This window comes from Phocoena sinus, chromosome 9 (genome assembly GCF_008692025.1).
Source record: "Phocoena sinus isolate mPhoSin1 chromosome 9, mPhoSin1.pri, whole genome shotgun sequence".
Taxonomy (NCBI): Eukaryota; Metazoa; Chordata; class Mammalia; order Artiodactyla; family Phocoenidae; genus Phocoena; species Phocoena sinus.
Genome location: NC_045771.1, coordinates 22,337,243 through 22,358,100, shown reverse-complemented (window position 1 = coordinate 22,358,100; position 20,858 = coordinate 22,337,243). Strand labels below are relative to the sequence as shown.

General features: G+C 50.5%; 1 protein-coding gene across 1 annotated transcript; it reads left to right on the top strand.

The window, feature by feature from the left end:
• Positions 1–756: 756 nt before the first annotated feature.
• Positions 757–19,965, top strand: CPA5 (carboxypeptidase A5). Its single transcript, XM_032643316.1, is given in 11 exon segments — positions 757–872; positions 2,036–2,117; positions 3,119–3,253; positions 11,775–11,873; positions 13,024–13,125; positions 14,319–14,420; positions 14,776–14,886; positions 15,346–15,436; positions 18,745–18,944; positions 19,200–19,284; positions 19,778–19,965. Coding segments are annotated over 11 exon segments (1,311 nt in total).
• The last annotated feature ends 893 nt before the right edge of the window (positions 19,966–20,858 follow it).

Here is a 20,858-nt window from a genome sequence, read left to right as displayed (position 1 = left end):
CCATTTTCTTCTCTCCCCTTCTCTCCACTGCAACTGGAGTCCTGAGCTAAGATGCAGCTGTGACTAAGAGCTAATGCTTTGAGATAATGACATTATATTTTGCAGGCTTTGTCAAGCCAATTCACCCAAGTTGTCTCATCTAATGCCCCCCCAAAATCCTGTGAAGCAGGGAGGAGAGATTTTATTAACCCCGTTTGATTGACTGATGAGTAAACTGAGACTTAGAGAGATTAGGTCAATTGCCCCAGACCTTTTAGACAGGAAATGAGCACCGGCTCTGTGTCTAAACACGGCATTGTTTCAGTGGTGTCCACATCCTTATGGGCAAGGAGGATATGTGTGAGTGGATGGGGAGGGAGAAGGAGCACAGAGAAAGATTATGAAGAGGGAGGAAAGGAGTGGTTTCCTTTGGCCTCTGGCTTCTCTCATCTTTCTCTGGAGATGGAGGATTCGATGTTCACGAGAGGCTGGCCCAGCAAACCTCTGGGGAGGAAAACAGCTAAAGGCCTTGTCTTCCTCTTTTTCCTCTTTCCCTCCCCTCCTCCCCTTCTCAGGAGAAGACTCACCTAGGAGTGGGGAGGGGCGCCCGAGCTCTCCAAGACCTGGCGTGTGGGAATCCCACGCAGGGTCTCCCCAGAGAGAGCCTAACGCACATTCTCGGGTCTGGCCTGTCGGCCTGTAGGTGCTCTGCTGTCCTGAGGCCTGGCCGTGCCCGTGCACGAGGAGAACCCCTGAAGTTCGCCTGGAGGAAGAAGCATGCAGGGCTTCCCCAGAGGAAGTGTGGGCCGAGGGCTGTCCCCTGTGGACAGGCAGACGCTCCTGGTCTGCAGCTTTGTCCTGGCAGCAGCTTTGGGCCAAATGAATTTCACAGGGTGAGTGGCTGCTCCTTAGTGGGAGGGAGGATTGCTGGGAGCCAGGTGACCGGGTGGCCCAGCGGGACCTGATCAAGGTGAAGGGATTCAGGATTTGAGTTCCCATCCTGAACCCACTTCCAACTCCGTCACCTCTCAATTTCATGTGAGAGGGCAGGACACGCAGCTGTATTATTGTCCCTCCTGCAACCTAGAGTTCTTAGTCTGGACTCCAAGGGTAAGCTTTCAGGGCTCCAAGAACCCCCTGAAATCATATGTAAAATTTTTTGTGTATCTACTTTTTTTCTGGAGGAAGTGTTTGTAACTTTTCTCTGATTCTTAAAAAGGTTATAACCCCCCAAAGACTATGTACTCCTAACGTATGGGTGTGGTATTGTCTTCCTTTGAGTAAAAATAAGTATGAGTATTATATACTCTCTACGGACATGATTTCTCAGCTTCCCAAAGATCCCGCAAGGTAACCACTCCATAGTATTTCCATAGTAGAGAAGAGGAGACACAAGCTTAGAGAGGGGGTTCATCATCCAGGGTGTCAGAGCTGGTCAGGGAGGGAGCCATCGCCATCCCAGGCTCAGACCCCAGAGGTCACACTGCAGGCTGCTCAGTTACATGACCTCCCCACCCCTCTGGAGGGACAGGAAGGAGCTCAGCTTCCCCCTGTGGGGTAGTGTGAGATTGATCTCTTCCATGTCCTGCGGCTCTTGGGAGAAGGCAGGAGAGGGCACGGGGCTGGGGGCAGACATGGCCTTGGGCCCTTGTATGAAGAGCACATGGGGCCACCATTGGTGCCCCCGACTCCCTGTGTCTGTTCCTTTCTCTCCTTTATTCCTTTTGTTCTCCCTCCCTCCTCCATCCCCCACATTCCTTTCCCATCCTGTTTCCCCTGTCTTAGCATTGGGTTCATCAGCGGCACTGACAGGCTTTTTTATATTTAGTCCCCTGGGTGGTCTGTCCTTGGGGCTGGAGAGACCACTGGTCCTGGGCTAAAGGGCTTTCCTGCTTCCCAGGGCTACAAGTCCTTCTGCTCAGGGGTCCTCTAGCCTCCCGGCTGTCCTGCCAGGTCCCCACAGTCTGGCCTCTTTTCCACTCTGCCTCTCCCAAGCAGCACAGTCTTCCAGGAATCCCTCTGAACAGCTCCCTCCACCCTCTCTGTGTCTTTCCAGTGACCAGGTTCTTCGAGACCTGGCTAAAAATGAGAAGCAACTTTCACTTCTTAGAGATCTGGAGGGCCTGAAGCCTCAGAAGGTGAGGACTCCACAGGGCTTGGGGACGAGTTCTCTCCTCCCTCACAGCAGCCTGCACCTTTGGCTCCGTGTCCTGCTTCCCCCACCCCAAACCTGCCCTCTGGGTGTGTCTGCCAAAGATCACAACACTGTGGAAAAATCAAATGTGCCTCCTCTTCAAAAGAGGTTGGGAACACTCACCTGGAAGGTTGGGTGGCCCTTCTTGGCTTTCCCCTCTGTCCTGTAGGGGGGCTGCTCTGAAAATGGCTGGAATGTCCTGAAGCCACACGAGAGGTACATGTATCTCTGGGTGGTATGCGATGCAGCATGCAGACTGGACACATCTGTTTCCCAATTGCAATGGCTTAGCTTGGCAAACCTGTGTTTTATTTGGGTTCGTCCCTGTCAGCCTGAGCATTGGTTTCTGAGAACATTTGTCCTCAGCAAGTATTCCACAAAGGAAAACATTTTCTTCAATAATAGAAGGGTTTTGTTTGAGGGCTGTTGAAACAACCGGATATTTCTGGATGTGGCCCAAAGCCCACGTTCCTATTTGTTTGAGTGCCCCTATCAACCGGGACTCAGAAAACTTTATAATAAGTCTCTCCATTTTACAAACTGAAAAATAGACATGGCAGTCGGATGGCACAGGGATCCAGATCAGGCCTCTCCTACCCCTTTGGGGTTTAGGGGCAGTGATGTCTCCCTCTTCTCACCAGGGTTCTTGTCCATGTTAATGTTCCAGATGATGAGCCGTCTCATCTTTAGAAATTATTTTGGGCTCTTTGCATCCAGGTGAAGTTACATTTTGTGAGTGAGGCTGGGAGATGAGGTGCTTAACATCAGGGAAGGAAACTCAGTGACTTAGGGATTTTGTTTGTCCCTGTCTTTCTGCTCGGCCTTAGGGGTTTCATTTTGGAACTGGGGCCCTTTCAACTGTATAAGAGAAGAACATCTGGCCCTCCCGGGTGCCTACAGGATTGTGTGATAAACATGCCCATTTTTTTCTCCTTTGTGATCAAGGTGGACTTCTGGCGTGGCCCAGCCAGGCCCAGCCTTCCTGTGGATATGAGGGTTCCTTTCTCTGAACTGAAGGACATCAAAGCTTACCTGGAGTCTCATGGCCTTGCTTACAGCATCATGATAAAGGACATCCAGGTGAGGTCCTGCCCCAGCGCTGTGGCTGGGGTCTCACCTTCATATCCTGTTTTGGTTTGGGCCCAACATGGAGAAAGAACATCCAGGGCTAAAATGGACGTTTTCTTTCTGGAGTTTCATCTGCATTTTTGTGAACCTACCGTGGAAAGAATGAAACCTCACACTTCTCAAGGAAAATTTAAATCTAAGACAGACTTCATAAGTCATAGTATGGTAATGGCAGGGTAGCTTGTGGAGTCCTCTTTTTTTTTTTTAATTAAACTTTTTAAAAAATTTATACAATTTTAAAGGTTACTTTCCATTTACAGTTATAACAAAATATTGGCTATATTCCCCGTGTTGTACAATACATCCTTGAGCCTGTCTTACACCCAACAATTTGTACCTCCCACTCCCCAACCCCTATACTGCCCCTCCTCCCCCCACTGGTGACCACTAGTTTGTTCTCTATACCTTTGAGTCTGCTTCTCTTTTGTTATATTCACTAGTTTGTTGTGTTTTTAAGATTACTTGTGGTTTCCTCTTATGGAGGAATTTGTAGTTCATGACAAAGGAGGAGACGGGAGAGAAGGGAGACAGGAAGAAATAGCTCAGGTCTTCTCTAGGCACCATGGGGAGGGAGGCACCTCTTCTGGATGGCTCCTTTTGCTTTTCTGACTGCTCCCTCCTGTCCCTGTTGTGCCTCAGCCATTTGATAGCAGGGGATTCCTTCACTCCAGAGAGGCAGGAAGAGGTGAGAGAAGCCAAGTGTGAGCCCTGCTGCGGTTTCCCTCCCCCAACCTCCACTGCGGGGCTCTTAGTACTGGGGGCCTCTCCCAGGCAGGATTCTGCCAGAGGAACAGCTTTGGGAGAAGCAGCTGCAGGCCTGCCCTTGGGGAGGGCGAAGGGAGACTTCATCCCAGGCACCTGCCCTCACTTGTTGCTGCACCTTACAGCGTCTTTTCTGAATGTCGTGAAATTCTATTTTAATTGTCCTGTCTTCAAGGATATCCCAAGGAGTCTCTTTCCTAAATCGATTCTTTCGGGCATCACTGGGTCAGACCCCTCTGGCCGCACCCCTCCGCAGACGCCGTCGTGTACCTGTAGATTTGTATCCACGGAGATTCCTGCGCAGCCACGTTGTGCTGCAGCTAATCTCCTCTAAGGGCTCTGCGTGTGGGAGTACACAGTGCCCAGAGCGCACACACTTGACATCACATACCAGTAGGTGCCTTCCTTCCCCTGTAAGCACGGGCCTGGGGCACTGCGGTCCAAAGACCTTTCTTCCTCCTCAGGCACATCTGTTTCCCGCTTGACATTTCCCTAATTAAACCCCCCACAAACAAAAATGGGGAAACTCCCACAGACAAGAGAGGCTACCACATCAAAAGACTTAGTGCTCAATTCTCATTTTTCACCCGTGCCTGCATTTTGAAGTTTGCATTTCCCTGATTCTGTCCTGCCCTGGAGACCCTGCAGCATTTGGCAAAGAGATAGGAAGAGGTCTCTGACATTTTTCTGTTGATTTCTGCATATCAGGAATGGACCCGGAGGCACCTGTGAGTCTCCCCCGCTTCACCGGCTCCTCTGGAACTGTCCTCTCCTGTCATCCCCGGCCCCTGGATTCCCTTCGCTGGTGGGAAGCGGGGAGCTTTTCATGCCCTCTCAGTAAAATGCCCTCGACTCCGGGCCTTAACCCAGTCTGGCAGGATTTTCACCAACAACTTGCTCTGTCGGCAACGCATCAAGCTCTGATTGTTATACTTGAGATCACATTTTGGCTCCCAGGGAGCTGGGGCCGGGAGGAGGCTGCTGTGTTGAGTTGATTTGTGGTGATGATGGGGGAAGGTGTCTAGGAGGAGGGAAGCTCAGAGGTGCTAACAGGAGGGAAGGGCTTTGCACCACTCAGGTTGTTGGCCTCCAGTCTCATGTTTTAGTTATTGACGCACAGACCTGGTTGCCTTCTGTCTTCTGGATCACCTCACCCCAGTGTCTGGCATAGTGTCTCCTGCATGGTGGACCCTCAACCACTGTGTGCTGAATGAATCGCTCTGTTGGCAGGTCCAGGAGGAGCATGCCCGAAGGGAGACCTGGCTAATATGCTGGTCTTTGTCTCCAGAGCCCCCTCCCCTGAGCCCCTCAAGGTACAGAATCATTTGCCTTATCTATCTTTATATTCCCAGCACCTACCATAGGGCCTGCCACTTAGGCGGGGCTTAGTAAATGTTAGTTGACTTAATGGACATGAGAAGGAGAGGGAAGAGGAGAGAGTAGGCTTGCTTGTTAGTACCAGGCTGAGAGAAAGTGTGAAAAACCTTGGTGCCAGCTTTTACTTTGGCCAGAGGTGCTGGAGATTTTTGAGGAAGGGAAGTGCCCCCTGCCACTCCTGCCTTGTGATCAGAGGGATGCTTGAGATCTGCTTATTCATTCCACCCACAGATGCAGAGATACCTACTGTGTGCCGGGTATTGGGCAAGGCACTGGAAAAACAAAGATAAAAAAATCTAGTCACTGGATCCAGGGGCGCTTGAGTGCTGTGGGGATGGGAGAGTTGAGGGGAGTAAATCAGCGATTACAATGGAGTGGATGATGCGCTGATGGAGTGGAGCAGGTTGCTATGGGAGCGAGTATAAGAGGCACTGCATGTCGCTCCGAGAAGGCGGTAATTACGGTGTGGCTGAAGAGCGGGAGGGGGGGGTGGGGAGGGGAAGGGGCCTATGATTGGCACTGAGGCCAGACCAGAGCACAAAGGGCATCCTCCACCAGGTGAACAAGTCAAGATAAAATCCCGAAAAGCGTGGGGGAGCCATCGGAGGGCTCTGACATGATCAGATTTGCATTTTAAGAAAAATCGCTCTGACAATGTTGACAATGTTGAGGTGGGGACAGGAACAGGGAGAGACTGACAGACAGGAGGGTGGTGAGGAAATTGCAGTGGGCCAGGGAAGAAATTATCTGATTCTGAGTGAGCTGTATTTGCATTTAATTTTTCTTCACCTCCTCATTCTTTTCAGCCCTTTGGTTTTGTTTTTTTTTTTTTTTCCCTGGGATGAGTCACCATGGAAAAGCTTCACTTGAGCAATCAGCTCTGTGGATTTTAATGGCTTTTTTCTGATTACAAAATTAATAAATATTCATGGCAGATAATTTGGAAAATAGGGGAAAGCACAAAGGAGAAAATAAAAATCACCCATTCTCCGAGCACGCTCTAGAGCAAAATACAATTTAGTGTAAATACTGCTTCTCCAATTTTCCCCTTTCTCCTGGATCATTCCCATTAGCATACAAATATAGGGTTATTTCTCTCATCTTAAAAAGGTCCTCTCTTGATCCTTTCCCCCACCTCCAGCTATCACCCCATTTCTCCTCTTCCTCATAGAGCAAAACTCCTGGAAATATTGACTGTACTTACCATCTCCATCCCTCTCCTTGGGTGGACTGTCCACCGCCTTCTTCACCTCAACTGCCCTTGACAATGTCACACACAGCTCCTAGGTCCAACGCAGCAGTCAGCTCTGAGTGCAGTGTCCTGTTCTTTCATCTTTCAGCCTGACTGGTCACTCTCTCCTCTCTGGAACACGTCTCTCCTTCTGGCTTCCACGACACTACACTCTCCTGGTTGTCCCATCTTACTGGCTGCTCCTTTGCATGTTGTTTCCCTGTTTCCCAGCTCAGTCCTTTGACCTCTCCTCTATCCCCTCATCCAGGATCATGGCATTGAATACCTTCAACCTCCTGAATACTCCCATATTTATAGCTCCAGCCAGACTTATATATCCGACCTGAACTCCAGATTGACGTATCTGACCATCTACTTGGCATTTCCACCTAGGTGTCTAATGGGCATAGCAAACTTCACAGGTACAAACCTAGCTCCCCTGGCCACTCCCTGGCCTGCTCCTCCATAGCCTTCCCCAACTCAGGAAATGGCAGTGCCATCCTCCTGTCACTCAGACAAGAAACCTGGAGTCATCCTTGACTCTTTTCTCACATCCCACAGACAGTCCATTAGCAAATCCTACCAGCTCTCCCTTCAAAATATATCTTACCACATCCTGTTCTATCACCACGGGTCGACACCCCATCAGCCTTCACCTGGATTATTCTGGTAGTTTCCTAACGGTTCTCCCCTGATTCCACCCTTGCCTCCTTATTGCCTAGCCTCAAAACAGCAGAGGTGACCTTTAAAAATATGCAAGTCCTATTATGTCACTCCTCTGCTTAAAACCCTCAGTGTCTCCCCACATCATTCAGAGTAAAACCCAAAGTCCTTAAGACTGCTGTAAGGCTCTACACGATGCAAGCCCCACCCCACGTCACTGGCCATTCTCCCCTTGCTCACTCTGCTCCAGGCACTGGAACCTGCTTCATGTTCCTCCAGCTTGCCTGACCTATTCCTGCTTCAGTGCCCTTGACTAGGATCATACCTCAGGGCCTTTGCACTTGCTGGTCCTTGTAGCTGGAATGCTGCTTCTACAGATACCGGCATGGCTTATTCCCGCACTACTTTCAACACTTGATTCACGTATCAACTTTTCACCCTATTTTAAGTTGTACCCTTCTCCTCCCACACTCCCCCAGTTCCCGCCCTCACTTTTCTCCTTGGCAGGTACAGCGTTCTAATATCCTATATGATTTACTTATTTGTCTTGTTTGTTGTCTGTCTCCCCTACTAGACTGTAAGCTCCATGAGGGCAGGCAATTTTGTTTTGTTGGCTGCCATATCTTTAGTGCCCGGTGTGTGCTTCACAAACACTGGTCTGCTGAGTAGAAGAGACTAAAAAGTGGGAAAGGTGTTGGCTGGGTGGCAGCTCTAAAGAGGAGAGGAAGACAGGAATAGGCAAGGAAAGGAAGGAATCATGGGTAAGGCCCTGAGGGAGAGCCAGAGTCTGGCTGCATGGGGATAGGGGGCTGAGGAGGGTTGGGGGTAGGGGTTGGGAGACAGGGTCAGCAGAAGGACTAGGCCCCTCTCTTGGTCCCAGGGAGGGGCAGGGGCTGCCTGACTCACCCAAGTGACCACTAATGGGGGTCACCTGCTGTCCAAGTCCTGCAGACACCACTTCTCCCTGGAGGAACCCAGATTTCCTGGTCATGCCCTGTAATGATTATTCCACCAGAGTCCTGGCGTCACCCAAGAGTCACTGTTGTTGTCCTGTCGTTGTCATCATCATCATAGCTGGCATTTACTGCATGCTAGGCAGCGTTCTAAGCATTTTACATGTATTCACCCTTCTAATCCTCACAAGAACACTTCAAGTATGTGTGAAAGTACATGGTAACATGACCCCCATTTTATGAATGTGCAGAGAATTTCCTAATTTAGGAGACTGAGGCACAGAGAACTTTGCAATTTGCCCAAGTTAGTAACAACGTCAGGATTTAATCTGAGACAGCCTGACTCCAGGCCCTGGACCCTTTACTCTTATGCCGTCTGCCTTCTCAAGCGGTGTCGTTGTTCGTATGGCGTTTTAGCTTTGCCTTTTGGGCAGGGAAGCCCCGGTTTGGTCTTGAATTCTGAGGGATCCATTCCAACAGCCCCAGATCTGTACCCCCTCACCCACCATCCAAACGTAGGCATGGACTGTAACTGCCACCGGCCATGCAGCTGCGACTGCAAATGTTAGGCCTGGAAGAGGAGGCATGGGATGCATGAGAAGAGGTGACTGCCCTCCTCACAGAGCGGACATTAGAACCCATCTCCTGCCCGCCACCACTGTTTCTGTGAACTTCGTCCATTTTACGTCTGTGGTTGGAGTGAGCTGTGAATGCAGATTCCCCTCAGGCGTCATCTTCACCGTTATGATCAGCTTCCCCCAGCCCCCCATCTTGGAGGTGCTGTTCTTAATGTCTCCATCCTTCCTTGCTCCTGTCATAAATTAATTTACACCGAGGTATTACTTTCCCTGTCAGCTTACGGCTTCCAGGGAGGCAAATGGCTTACTTCTGAGTCTTTTTTTTTTTCTCTGAGAAGCCTGACAGGGCTGTAATTAGGCAAGCCTGCGGCAAGTCTGCATTCTTAGTTCTCCCATCCCCTTCCCTCAGCCCTGTGAAGGGAGCAAACATCTGCATATTTTTCAGGCCAGGGTAGATTAATGTTCCTGGAATCAAGGGCCCAGCTGTGAGGGCTGAGCATTCCCAATTTGTAAGCGGGTGTCATATCCATTCACAAGGCTGTGAGCGTGTTTGGAAAGTTATTTGCAGTTTAGTGCCGACTTCCCATTTGCCTCCAAGCTGTTGTGTGGAACAAAGGACAGCCTTACGGGAACTCTCTTCCTGTGGGTGTCCCTGAGCTGTGGGGAAAGAACTGGGTCCTCAGGTCCTATCTTCCCAATTTTTCTTCCCTCTCCTCCACCTTCACTCACCACCTCCATCCCTAGGAAGTTAGATGTATGGGCCCTTTAACTTTACGGCGTTGGGGCCCTGACTCCCTGTGCGTTGGCCTGACCTGCTCTGTGCTCTGCAGCTGCTCACTGCAGCTGGTCATGCCCGGCCCACAGTGAGGGACACACATTGGTCATGGAGGCTGCTGAGATTTCCGTTGATTTTCTGGGAAGAAGACAAATTTCCTTTGTTAGAGCTTCCCAGGCTGGTGCTTGTGCCAGTGAGGATCAGGGCTCCTTCAGCCATCTCTAACTAAACCAGCAATCCCAGCATTGCCCAAGTGGGAACGTCCCCAGCCCAGCGAGTTCAGCTAGAGAACATTGCAATTACAAATGCCTAGCGTGTAGTTGGTGCTCAAAAAGAGAATGAAATGAGCCCCAAACATTGACTTCCACTCCCATTTAAAAATCTGTGAACTTGAGGGTTGTGAGCAAGCTGACAGGGGCGATGGGGTGAGTGTGTCATCTGATAGTGGCCTCGGCTGCAGCGGGGCAGGGCGGGAGTGTTTCTTCTAGCCCTGGGACTGAAGGTGCCATGGCTGCTGCTTTATTTTTAGCCATTTGGGTGTTTTGTCTTTGTTTTAGTATTATTTATTCATTTAGAAGATTTTCCTTATTGAAGTAGTGTGAGCACGTTGCCAAAATGCAAAAATAGAGAAAAGGAAAAATTGCTTGAAATCATAATCTTTCTCTCCTAACAGGCATTTTGGGGTTTTTTTTGACATTTTACTGTGTTGTTTTCCTATGCTTGGGGTATTGCCTTTTCATTATTTTAAAGCATTTTTAAATTACAAGAATAGTATGATGGACTTTTCACCTGTTGTTCATATTTTATATGTGTGCTTACTCTTTCTCTCTCTATGTACACACACACACACACACACACACACACACACACACACATCGACATATGTGTGTGTGTGTGAGAGAGAGAGAGAGAGAGATTCTTATTAGCTTTTAGTTTTGATAGCTAGCTGGCCTTAAGGAACATAATGTTAGAAACTAGGATATCTGGGTTTTTATCTCACCTCTGCCCCTAGTTAGCTTTGCTATTAAGTCTCTTTACCTCTCTAATTTGCTTTTTCTCTAAAACATGAATAGTTAATTCTTGCCCTGTCATCAGGTCATCTGACCAGATCAACCGAGATGATGAGTATACAGATGCTTGGTTAAACTAAAAGACTCTGGCCTGAAGCAAGGCATTATCAGGATTTACTTGTGACCCAGAGCTGCAAACCAGAGTAGACTCTGGGTTGACGGCCTCTGCTTTCCCAGCACCCCTGTGGCAAAGGGGCCCAGGTACCTCCCATGCTGCACAGGCAGGGCTGAGTCCTGGGGTGCTTCGGTCCCTGGGTGACAATGTAAGGGTATGAGCTTAGGGTGAAGGGCACCTGCCCACCTCACTGAGTCCCGAGCTGAGAAAAATGCCCCAGGATGATGTGGGAGGTCAATTCAACCCAGGCACTATACTGCCCTCTCTGTGGGAAGTACCACATGAGGACTGTGTGCCAACTCCAAATTGCCACTCAAGGAAGGACATTACTTTGGCTCATCTGTACTTGTGTTTAAGAGGCAGTTAAGATGGTGAGTGACAGACTGTTGGCACATTAAGTATAATGATTTGGACTGGCTTTTCGAATGGCTTGGACATCAGCTGTCTGGGCTACTTCCTGGGGCAGAGTGCATGCTGTGGGTCAGGGGAGCCCTCTGCTCCCCCAGGGGTCAGTGTACATAGTTCAGCTTGGGCTTTGGCTCAGCAGCGTGTTCACAGAGGACAAAAGCAATGTTGGCAGTAGCTCATGAGCATCTCTTCCAAGACACTTTTATATCTTTTATTACATTTTATCCTTTTGAGATGGGCAAGGCAAGTCCCAATTTTAGAGCTGAGGAAACCAAGATCAAGGTTCCACAGCAAGTTAGTGGCAATGGCACACTTAGAACCAAGTTCTCCAGACTCCTTGTCCTGTGCTCATCTGGGAAATGGCAGCATGAATGCCAGCTTGCCAAGCGGAAGAATCACCCAGCAACCTGGCATCTCCTCCTTTTGTGCAGTTCACACTCACAGCGGCTCATTCTCACGTGTCGATGCTGTGTTTGTGCAGCCAGCTGAGGCAGGGCCTCAGAAGAGACATGCCTGGCCCAGCCTCCTCCTCCCTTCCTAGGTGCTGCTGGACGAGGAGAGAGAAGCCATGGCGAAATCCCGCCGGCTGGAGCGTAGCACCAGTGGCTTCAGTTACTTCTCGTATCACACCCTGGAGGAGGTGGGTCTGCCAGGTCAGACTCTGGGCTCTGTTGTCCTCTTGAGCCCTCAGGATCTCCAGCCTCAGGACTCTGGGGTCTACAGGAGACTGTGAGCTGACGCTTGGGGAGTGCAGAGCACACACTGGGCGACAGGAGGTAGACAGCTCAAGGAGGTCCAGAAGCCAGGATTCAGATAGAGGCGACTGTGGCCTGGTCCAGAGCAGGCGTGGGAGGTGGAACACTAGAGCAGGGATCCAGCACCGGCTAGAACAGAGCAGGTAGAGGCACCTTCCTATCTGACATTCTGGCTAGGGATCCAGGGGTTTTAACCTCTGAACGACCATTCCTATGTTAAGTGACCCCAGCTGTGAGTGCTAGAGCATAGAGGGACAGGAAGCTAGGCATGTTAGAGAGCCATTTTGTAGAATTAAAGAGTTGCGTTCAGCTGGAGAAAATTTATGATTATAGTTACAGCCATCGAGGGCAGGCATGACTGATTGTGACTTGTTTATAAAGGTAGAATATGCAAGAAAAGCATAGAGATGCCCAGTCGAGAAAGAAACTCTAGGCACACATCCTATTTCCATGTGAAGGATGACATTATTGATATTGTCCATCTATTATTATCATTATCACTCTCCCCGTTTCACGAAGTCCGTTAATAGAGGATCCCTTTTCTTTTGTATATTTGTTAATTTAATTACATATTGGAAGAATAAGAGAATGAATTCGTATATTCCATCAGTATTTACTGATGTCAGAGATAAATAATCCTGCCTTCAAGAGGCTTAGAATCTAAAAGGGTCAGGATGACTAAGAACAACACTGCAAGAACTGAGATCTGTCACATGGATTGAATGGGCCAATAATATGGAAGCAAGAGAAACTTCCAACCAGAGAGAGCCGTGCAGGCCGACCCTGGGGACTGAGTAGGTGCAGCACATGCTGCTCTTCCAGGCAAGGCTTAGGAAGAGCCTGGGAATCCAGGCTAGCCACAGCTCCTGCCTTAGACCCAAGGTAGTCTTTGATTTTTGTGATACTTTTAGATCCTCAAGGGAGGTGGGAAAGCATTAAAGAGGGTGGGATGGGACAAGGAGAATACTCAGAGAGATCCTGGGATTTGCCCCCTCCCTGCTTAACTGCCCATCTGAGAAACTTCATTCCTTTCAGATATATACCTGGATCGACAACTTTGTAACTGATCATTCAGATATTCTCTCAAAAATTCAGATTGGCCACAGCTTTGAAAATCGGTCCATTCTTGTTCTGAAGGTAAAAGCTAGCAGTGTTGACCACTAGACTGTACAGTGAGTGCCTCTGGCATAAGTTGAGCTCATATGGGGTTGTGGCTAGGTGGGAGTTTTAGGGAGAGAGATGTGTACACTCTTGTCCCGAGGTGACCCACAAGCTTTGGGATGGTGGTGTTCGGGGACCCACCCTTGTAGGTGTGGACAGGTGGTAGTGCAGTGACCTGGCATGTCTGGGTCAGGAATCTGGTGGGAGGGTTGCTAAGGAGATGGAACTGCAGAGTGGCAGTCATCACCTTGGACTTGGGATGTGAGTGTGAGTGAGTCAGCATTCTTCCTGTTACCTCAGTTGCTTCATCTGTTCAATGGGAAGAGCGGTACCCAGAGGCTTCATTTACAACAACTGAAGTCATCTGGCTCAGGCAGCCCCACAGGCCTGAGTCTATGAGGACACCTTTCAGCCCTTCACAGGGGCCACTGGAAACAGAGCTCTAGCAAACTTGGCAGCAGCAGTGCCCTTGGCCATGAAGGAGGCAGGATGGGTGAGAGTGTGGAGCCTACGGGAAAATGATTCTTTGTGTGTGCCCTAAAGGGCACTCAGGAGCGTGGACCACGCAGGGCATTTGACATCCAGCTCTCAGAGAAGACAGGCACTGCAGTCCTCAACAATGCCCTGGGGGACTCTTCTGAAGGGTCAAGTGGTCTCATCTAGCTCGGGATTTGACTTCTTCGCCTGTGCCTGCTTTGATTTCCCTTAAGGGCTGTCTGTGTTCCCCCTTTAATGCTAAGACCTTGCTACTCAGTCCTTGGACCAGGAGCAGCAGCATTCCTGGGAGCTTGTTAGACGCTCCCAGCCACACACCCCTTTCCAGGTCTACTGAATCAGAATCTGCATTTTACTGAGCCCCCCGGAGGATTCACGTGCCCCTCAAAGTTTGAGAAGCACTAGTCTAAAAGACTTTCAAACTTGGGAAATTCTGTGCCTCTGGCTGGATCACTTTGCTCTCCAAGAGCATCACTATGTCTCCAGGGCACCCCCACACGTGTGCACTTTCTATGGGCTCATGCACAGGTACCTCCACCTACAGCCCCCCTCTCAGGAACATGGGGCCGCTCCAGGCAGTGAGGATACGTCTGGGGCCTCCTTCCAGGCAGTCTAGGGACAGCCCTGTAGCTGTTTTGGTTCAAACTTGTATGGGGTCCGGTGCTTTTCCCCAGTTCAGCACTGGAGGTTCGCAGCGCCCAGCCATCTGGATCAACACTGGAATCCACTCCCGGGAGTGGATCACCCATGCCACCAGCATCTGGACTGCTAGGAAGGTCAGCACAGACCATGGGGGCTGGGCTGGGGGAATGGGGGCTGCTGAACTATTTAAGGGCACCTCCAGTTGAAAACTTAATTCGTGGTTCTCCTAACCCGGGGGGCTGTCTACGCTCCTGCCCTATGGAACAGCTGCCATGTGCTCTGGCCTTTTGCAGCACAGAGCCCCCAGCTGTCCTCTGCCTTCTAGTTGTTTAAAATCCAAGCCTTTGGTTCTGCACAAGGCTGAACCTGATGACTGATGCCACCCCTGCCTGCAGCCACTGGCTGTACAGATGTCCTGCTCTGCTTCGAAGGAGAGCCCAGCAGGGCCTCCTGTCCCTCACCCTGTCCCCACCCTGCCCTTTCTTGCAGATTGTCAATGAATATGGCAAAGACCGCATCGTGACAGACGTACTGAATGCCATGGACATCTTTATGGAGCTTGTCTCCAACCCTGACGGGTTTGCTTATACCCACAGCATGGTGAGAGTACCTGAGAGGGAGGGGGTCAAGGATCAGGGGTCAGCTCTGGGGGAATGGAGGAAAGGTCACTGTGGCTTTGGGATGCTTGGCTGAGGTTCCCTAGGGGCAGGCCCCGCGGGGGCTCCTTGCAGAGCCTCACTGAGGCAGGCGGGCTGCTCAGATACTGTAGCTGCAGCTCTTTCAGCCTCCCTCTTGCTGCCCAGGGAAGGCCACTGTTGATTGACTGTGCTTGGGCCTCTCTCCATACCCATGTTTAACCTCATAATACCCCAGGTTTAGCCACAAAGCATCTGATCTGCAGCCTTGGCCCAGCCCCATGCCAGCCTCATCCTGCCCCAGAGATTCCTTCCTTTTGCCCCTCCCTGGCCCGCCGGACCCCGCTTCCTAGACCAGGATGTCAGAGGCTCCCACCCAGGAATGGGCCCAGTGAATGAGGTCACCTGCCCTGCGCATTTTCAGAACCGCTTGTGGCGGAAGAACAAGTCCAGCAGACCTGGAATCTTCTGCATTGGTGTGGATCTTAACAGGAACTGGTAGTCAGGCTTTGGAGGTACTGCAGTCTGCTGCACCCGGGGGCAGGGCTGGAGAGGACTTGGTTCCTGGCACGTCTCCCACACAGTCAGATTATGTTGACTCATAACTGGGGAGGCAAAGCAGTTGGCTAATGCAAGTGAGTCATGGCCAGGGACAGGCAGGCACATGCCTAGGATTGGCCGTGAGGTATGGGGAGAGGTTGCATATGTCTGTTAAATGTATACATATGCTAAGCCTTCATGGGAAACAGCTCCTTGCCTGGGGACTAACTGCAAGGGTCAGATCCTAAATATGGCAGAGAAAGGCTTAAGGAGGTCCAAAGTAGTCTTGCTCATTGTTCAAAACCCAGAATTTGTGGTGCCCCACCCAAATATCTCTAGCCCTTCCTTGAATGGAGCATGCCACAAGAAAATGCCTCGAAATTCATTCCCTGAGACCTGTGACCCAAATTTTGCCCTCTGGGGAGGCCAGAACAAAGGTTCAAACATAGAATAAGCTAGTTCCTTATCATAAACACTGACTTGAGCCTGGCTTTTATTTTTGGCCCAATTACTTTGTGACCCTGGGCTGTTGGACTGTTGTTTACCTGCAGGGTTGTATCGTTCAAGGGAGGGGGTAGGCAGCTTCCTCCTGAGTTCCCTTGGTGTTCTTCCTGATTATCTCCCTTGCCACACGAGGGGCTTAGGGACTAGATGGGGAAACTGAGGCTTCCAGAAAGCCCAGAGATGAGTATGTGGACCCTGGGAATGCAGCAATTTGATGGTTGGGGTTCTGGGTCTAACCAGGAAAGTCTCCAAAACAGAGGGGTGTATGGGTACAGCCCTCAGCCCCCAGATATTGCTCCCACACTATACTGGGGAATCAGGGTTTGGCTCCACAGGAGACGATGCCATGCTGTTGGCTGCTCCTACCCCCTCGCCATGCTGTTGAAAAGCAAATCTGCAGATGGGAGGTCAAGCCCACGAGATAGAACATTCTAGATCTGGATGCCCATTGCTTTGAAAATCTGATTTGAGTCTGTTCTCATTGAAAAATAAGGACAGCTCTGAAGCATACAGAGCGAGGCCACCAGCCCACAGTGTAGGGGTTGCCTGAGAGTCTGGGGCTGTGTTTTAGCTGCTTGTGTAAGGGAACACAGCCACATAAAATTAGGTTTCCACCTCCAAATAACCAGACATTTGCCCCCAAGAGGGCATCCACGTGGGCCCCTCAGAACTGGCTGAAGGGAGTGCCCACGTACCCTGAGACAGACTGGCTAGAAGAAAGACAAATTACCTCTTAAAGAAAATAACTTTTGTGAGTTTCACCACAGGAAAAAAAAAAATCAGTATATATATATATATACACAATGTAAAAAAAAATATGTGGGAAAAAAGCCCAGAGGGGACAAAAAGCTCCCATAATCCCCCTGCCCAAAGATTACTGCTTTTAATAATTTACCATGTCCTTCCAGTGAGTTCCCCTTGCTACAAATTACATTTTTAGAGAAGGAAAAATAAATAGCTAATGAATCCATTAGCAGGTACTTGTGAAACAGGCAGGCTCAGAGGACTTTGACTGTGAATGTCAGAGGCAGACAGCTAATTCCCATTTGGTCAGGGGAAGATTAGTTTATTCTGCCTAGCTCAAACCAGAACTAACGGCCTGAAGTGTTTCTCCAGATTTGGGCAAAGCCACCTGGTCGTTGGCAGGGGAACCACTTTCCATGCGTGGGCTGCAAACGCAGACAAAGCTTGCAGCCTCCCTTGCTCTGCTCATCTGTTGCTATTTGTCATTCATCAAGTGTAGCAGGTGCAGAGGCTCCCAGCAGACACAACAAACAGGGCCACTGTTAGCTGGGCCAGCTCCAGCCTGTGAGGCTGCTCCTACCCCCTCGTTTCCTGCAGGCACATCCCCTTCTAACCAGGGTCAGTCCTTGCCCTAGGCAAGGACCCGAAGACCAAGAAGAGATGCGCTCCCAGGTGACAGAACTGCCTCTGGGCCTGCCTGTGGCCAGAAATAGTGAGTGTCTGGTTAGTGACTCAGGGGGGAAGATTTTGTTTATGGTTTTATTATTGCCTTAATTTAATTGCTGCATAAAGAGTAATCTGTAGATCATCCCTCCCACCCCGCTGCCCTCACCTGCACCCTTGGGGAGGACCTGTTTGCTGCAGTCCTAGAGCAGCATCTGAACTGGTGGGCAAGCCTCCCAGCTCTCTGGCCAACTCACTGCCCTGAGGGGTGCTCTGGCATCCTCAGGAGGCTTCAGAAGTTGGGGCAATCTCTGGCCTCTGACTGGGCTTCTGTGCAGTCATTTCAGGGAGGAGGAGTGAGAGCAGGACCTGGGATGCTCTTTCCAGTTGTGTTCCTAACCCACAAATCGTGACCAACCCAGCCTAGCCCTCCATGACATGGCCCTTGGGGAGGGGAGGAAAACAGAAGAGGAAGAAAAGAGATGGGGAGCAAAGAGTCTAGTAGGAGATGGGAACAAATTAAATTTGTGAACAAAATAGAAGCACAGCTGCTCTTTGCCCTCTCTCCAACTTAGGTCCCCAAGAAGAATTTTCAAAGACTCTTTGCATCTGTGGTTCCCAGACCAGCCTTGGGCAACTATAGTGATCTAGTCTCTCTTTTTCTCCAAGTTCATGCTGTTCTTGGGCTATGGCTGTGGCAAAGCTTGAGCAGACAATAAGTCTGAGCACTCAACTGACCCAGGCCTTTCCCATGGCAGTGGAGGGTCAGCAGAGAAGGATCAGCTCAAAGGGGTCACTGCTTATAGGGGAGGCCAGGTTGGAGACCTACTGGCAACTGCTGAGGCAGGCCTGCTTTTCTAATGGAACCACAGTCAGGACTTAACCAAAGGACAAGCCAAGGGAGCTCCCTACAGGGCCACAGAGCTGCTGAGTCATGGTGTGGCAACACTCCTCTGATGTACTAGGCTAGGGTATGAAGCAGTAACAAATATCCCTCCAAATCTCAGTGGCTTAACACAATAAAAATTTATTTTTCATGCATACAAAGTCCAATGTGGGTAGGTGACCCTCCTTGACAGCTTTCTTCCACTGGTGACAGAGGGATCCAGGACACTTCTCCATTTAGAGTTTTTTCCTTCAAGCACACAGACAGAAGAGAGTGTCGAGAAGTCGCACTTGCTCTTAGCCTCCAACTAGAAGTGACACATCATCACTGCTCACATTCTCATTGGTCAAAAGTAGTCACATGACCTCAACCAAACTGCAAAAGAGGCTAGGAAATGTAGAGGAGTACAGTATATTTTGTGAGCACTAAGTGTCTTTCCCAAGCCTGGGAATTTGAACACTTTGGGTGCTTTGATTCTACTTCCAGGAAATGGTTCTAACAACAACCCCTGCTCAGAGACTTATCATGGGCCCTCCCCTCAGTCAGAGCCAGAAGTGGCTGCCATTGTGGACTTCATCACGTCCCACGGGAACATCAAGGCTCTGATCTCCATCCACAGCTACTCTCAGATGCTCATGTACCCCTATGGCCACTCTCTGGAGACTGTTTCAAACCAGGAAGAGTTGGTGAGATTGGCTGCTTAGGGCTTGGGGGAGGCATCCAGCAGACTCCCAACAGGCCCCATGGTAGGGAGTGGGGGATGGGGGGACTTGTTCTCACATGTGATCAAGTTCAAAACTGGAGGTGCTGTGCTTCCTTCTCACAAGAGCCATCTACACGTTCAACTTCCAAGACTCTGAAGACCCTGCTTCCCAGCAGCTGGTGAGGGTGTGGGAGTGTGGGGAGCGCCGGCATCTCACTCTCTGGATTTAATCTTGCAGTACAGTCTTGCCAAGGATGCAGTGCAGGCCCTGTATGAGGTTCATGGGATCGAGTACATTTATGGCAGCATCAGCACCACCCTCTGTGAGTGAGCCTTCCCTTGTCTGTTGCTGCTTCAGGCACCACCACATCCACCTAGGGTCGGGCCAGGTGCAAGCTCTGCTGACTGGCAGGCCTGGTTGGCCACAGGGTTGTGCCATAGATCTAGCTGGGCTGGGCCAGAGCTGATTTCCACATTTGAATAGAAGGGTGAATGGCGGTACCCAGACACAGGCACCTGTTTCTTTGCAGCATTAATTAGTGCCTATCTCCCAATGCCTGTGTTACTGCAATGTTCTTTGAGGGTAAATATCCCAAGTCTGGTGGCCTCCAGAAGCTTTCTTTTTGCCAGGGCAGAGATTGGGCTGGGTGAGCAGCATATGGCCCAGGTTGAGGCCTGGGCCAGGAAGCTTGGTGTGGTCTGGAATGGGTGGGAGTTTGGCCCCCAGGGCCCACTGTCCTCTCAGGAGGCCTCTGTACCTTGTGACCACACCCTGTTCTTCCTTTTGGGGGCATTTCTTTGCCCTTTTGTATCCAGATGTGGCCAGTGGGATCACTGTCGACTGGGCCTATGACAGTGGCATCAAGTACTCCTTCACCTTCGAGCTCCGTGACACGGGGCACTATGGCTTCCTGCTGCCAGCCACACAGATTATCCCCACAGCCCAGGAGACGTGGATGGCCATTCGGACCATCATGGAGCACACGCTTAATCACCCCTACTGACAATACTGCTGAGGGCAGAGCCAGAGGGTTTGTCTTCTTTCCCAAGGCCTGGGCTCCTCCTGAAACCCAAGTTATGGATCCCTTCCCCACCCCTGCCCTGACTCCTTAGGAAATAAAAAAAAGTTTGAAGAGGCTTGGTGGCCTCTGGCACTGACTGCCACCCCTTTGGGCTCAGCATTGAGGAGGGGACAGGGGCCTTGGAAATGCCTCTTCATTCCTCAGGTATCCACGCGGACAGGGGGACTAGCAGCCCTTCCCTTTTCTCCTCTTGAAATGTTCTCGGGGCCTAGAACAGATAGCACACCCCCTGGAGCGACTAATACACACACTGTCCCTTTGGTATTTACATTTTAAGTGAGCCTGGAGGGGACAGTATTTGATCTGAGGGAGTGGTGTTTGTGGTGGTGGTGGTGGCACCCGGTGGTGGTGTTTCTGGCACCCGGAGCGAGGGGTGGGTACAGACAGGCAGCCTCCTCCTCTTCCTGCTTCATTTCCCGTGCTGGGTAGGGAGTAGACGCACATTTCAGAGTCCTCCATTCAGAAGATCCCTCTCACCCTGTTAACGAAAGTGAAAATGTTACTGGTTTGTGACCTGCTCTTCCTGGGCACCCTCACAGCATCCCTTGGTCTTGGGAGCAGAGTCGCAGCCAGTCAGAGCCAGCACAGCACAGCACTGCACATCCAGAGAGAAGTCCTCTTTTTCCTCCTCACGATAATCATCGTGGTTGTCGTGCACTGAGGAGTTAGTTTAGGCAAGGCCATTTACTTTATCTCAGAGAGATTCTGAGATACAAATGAGGTCCCTTCCCCCATCCTCAGGCTTCCTTGTACCTTTTGCCTTCCGCCATCACTGGGCAGCCGGGATAGTGGGTGGGTCTGTTTGCCCTGCTTTC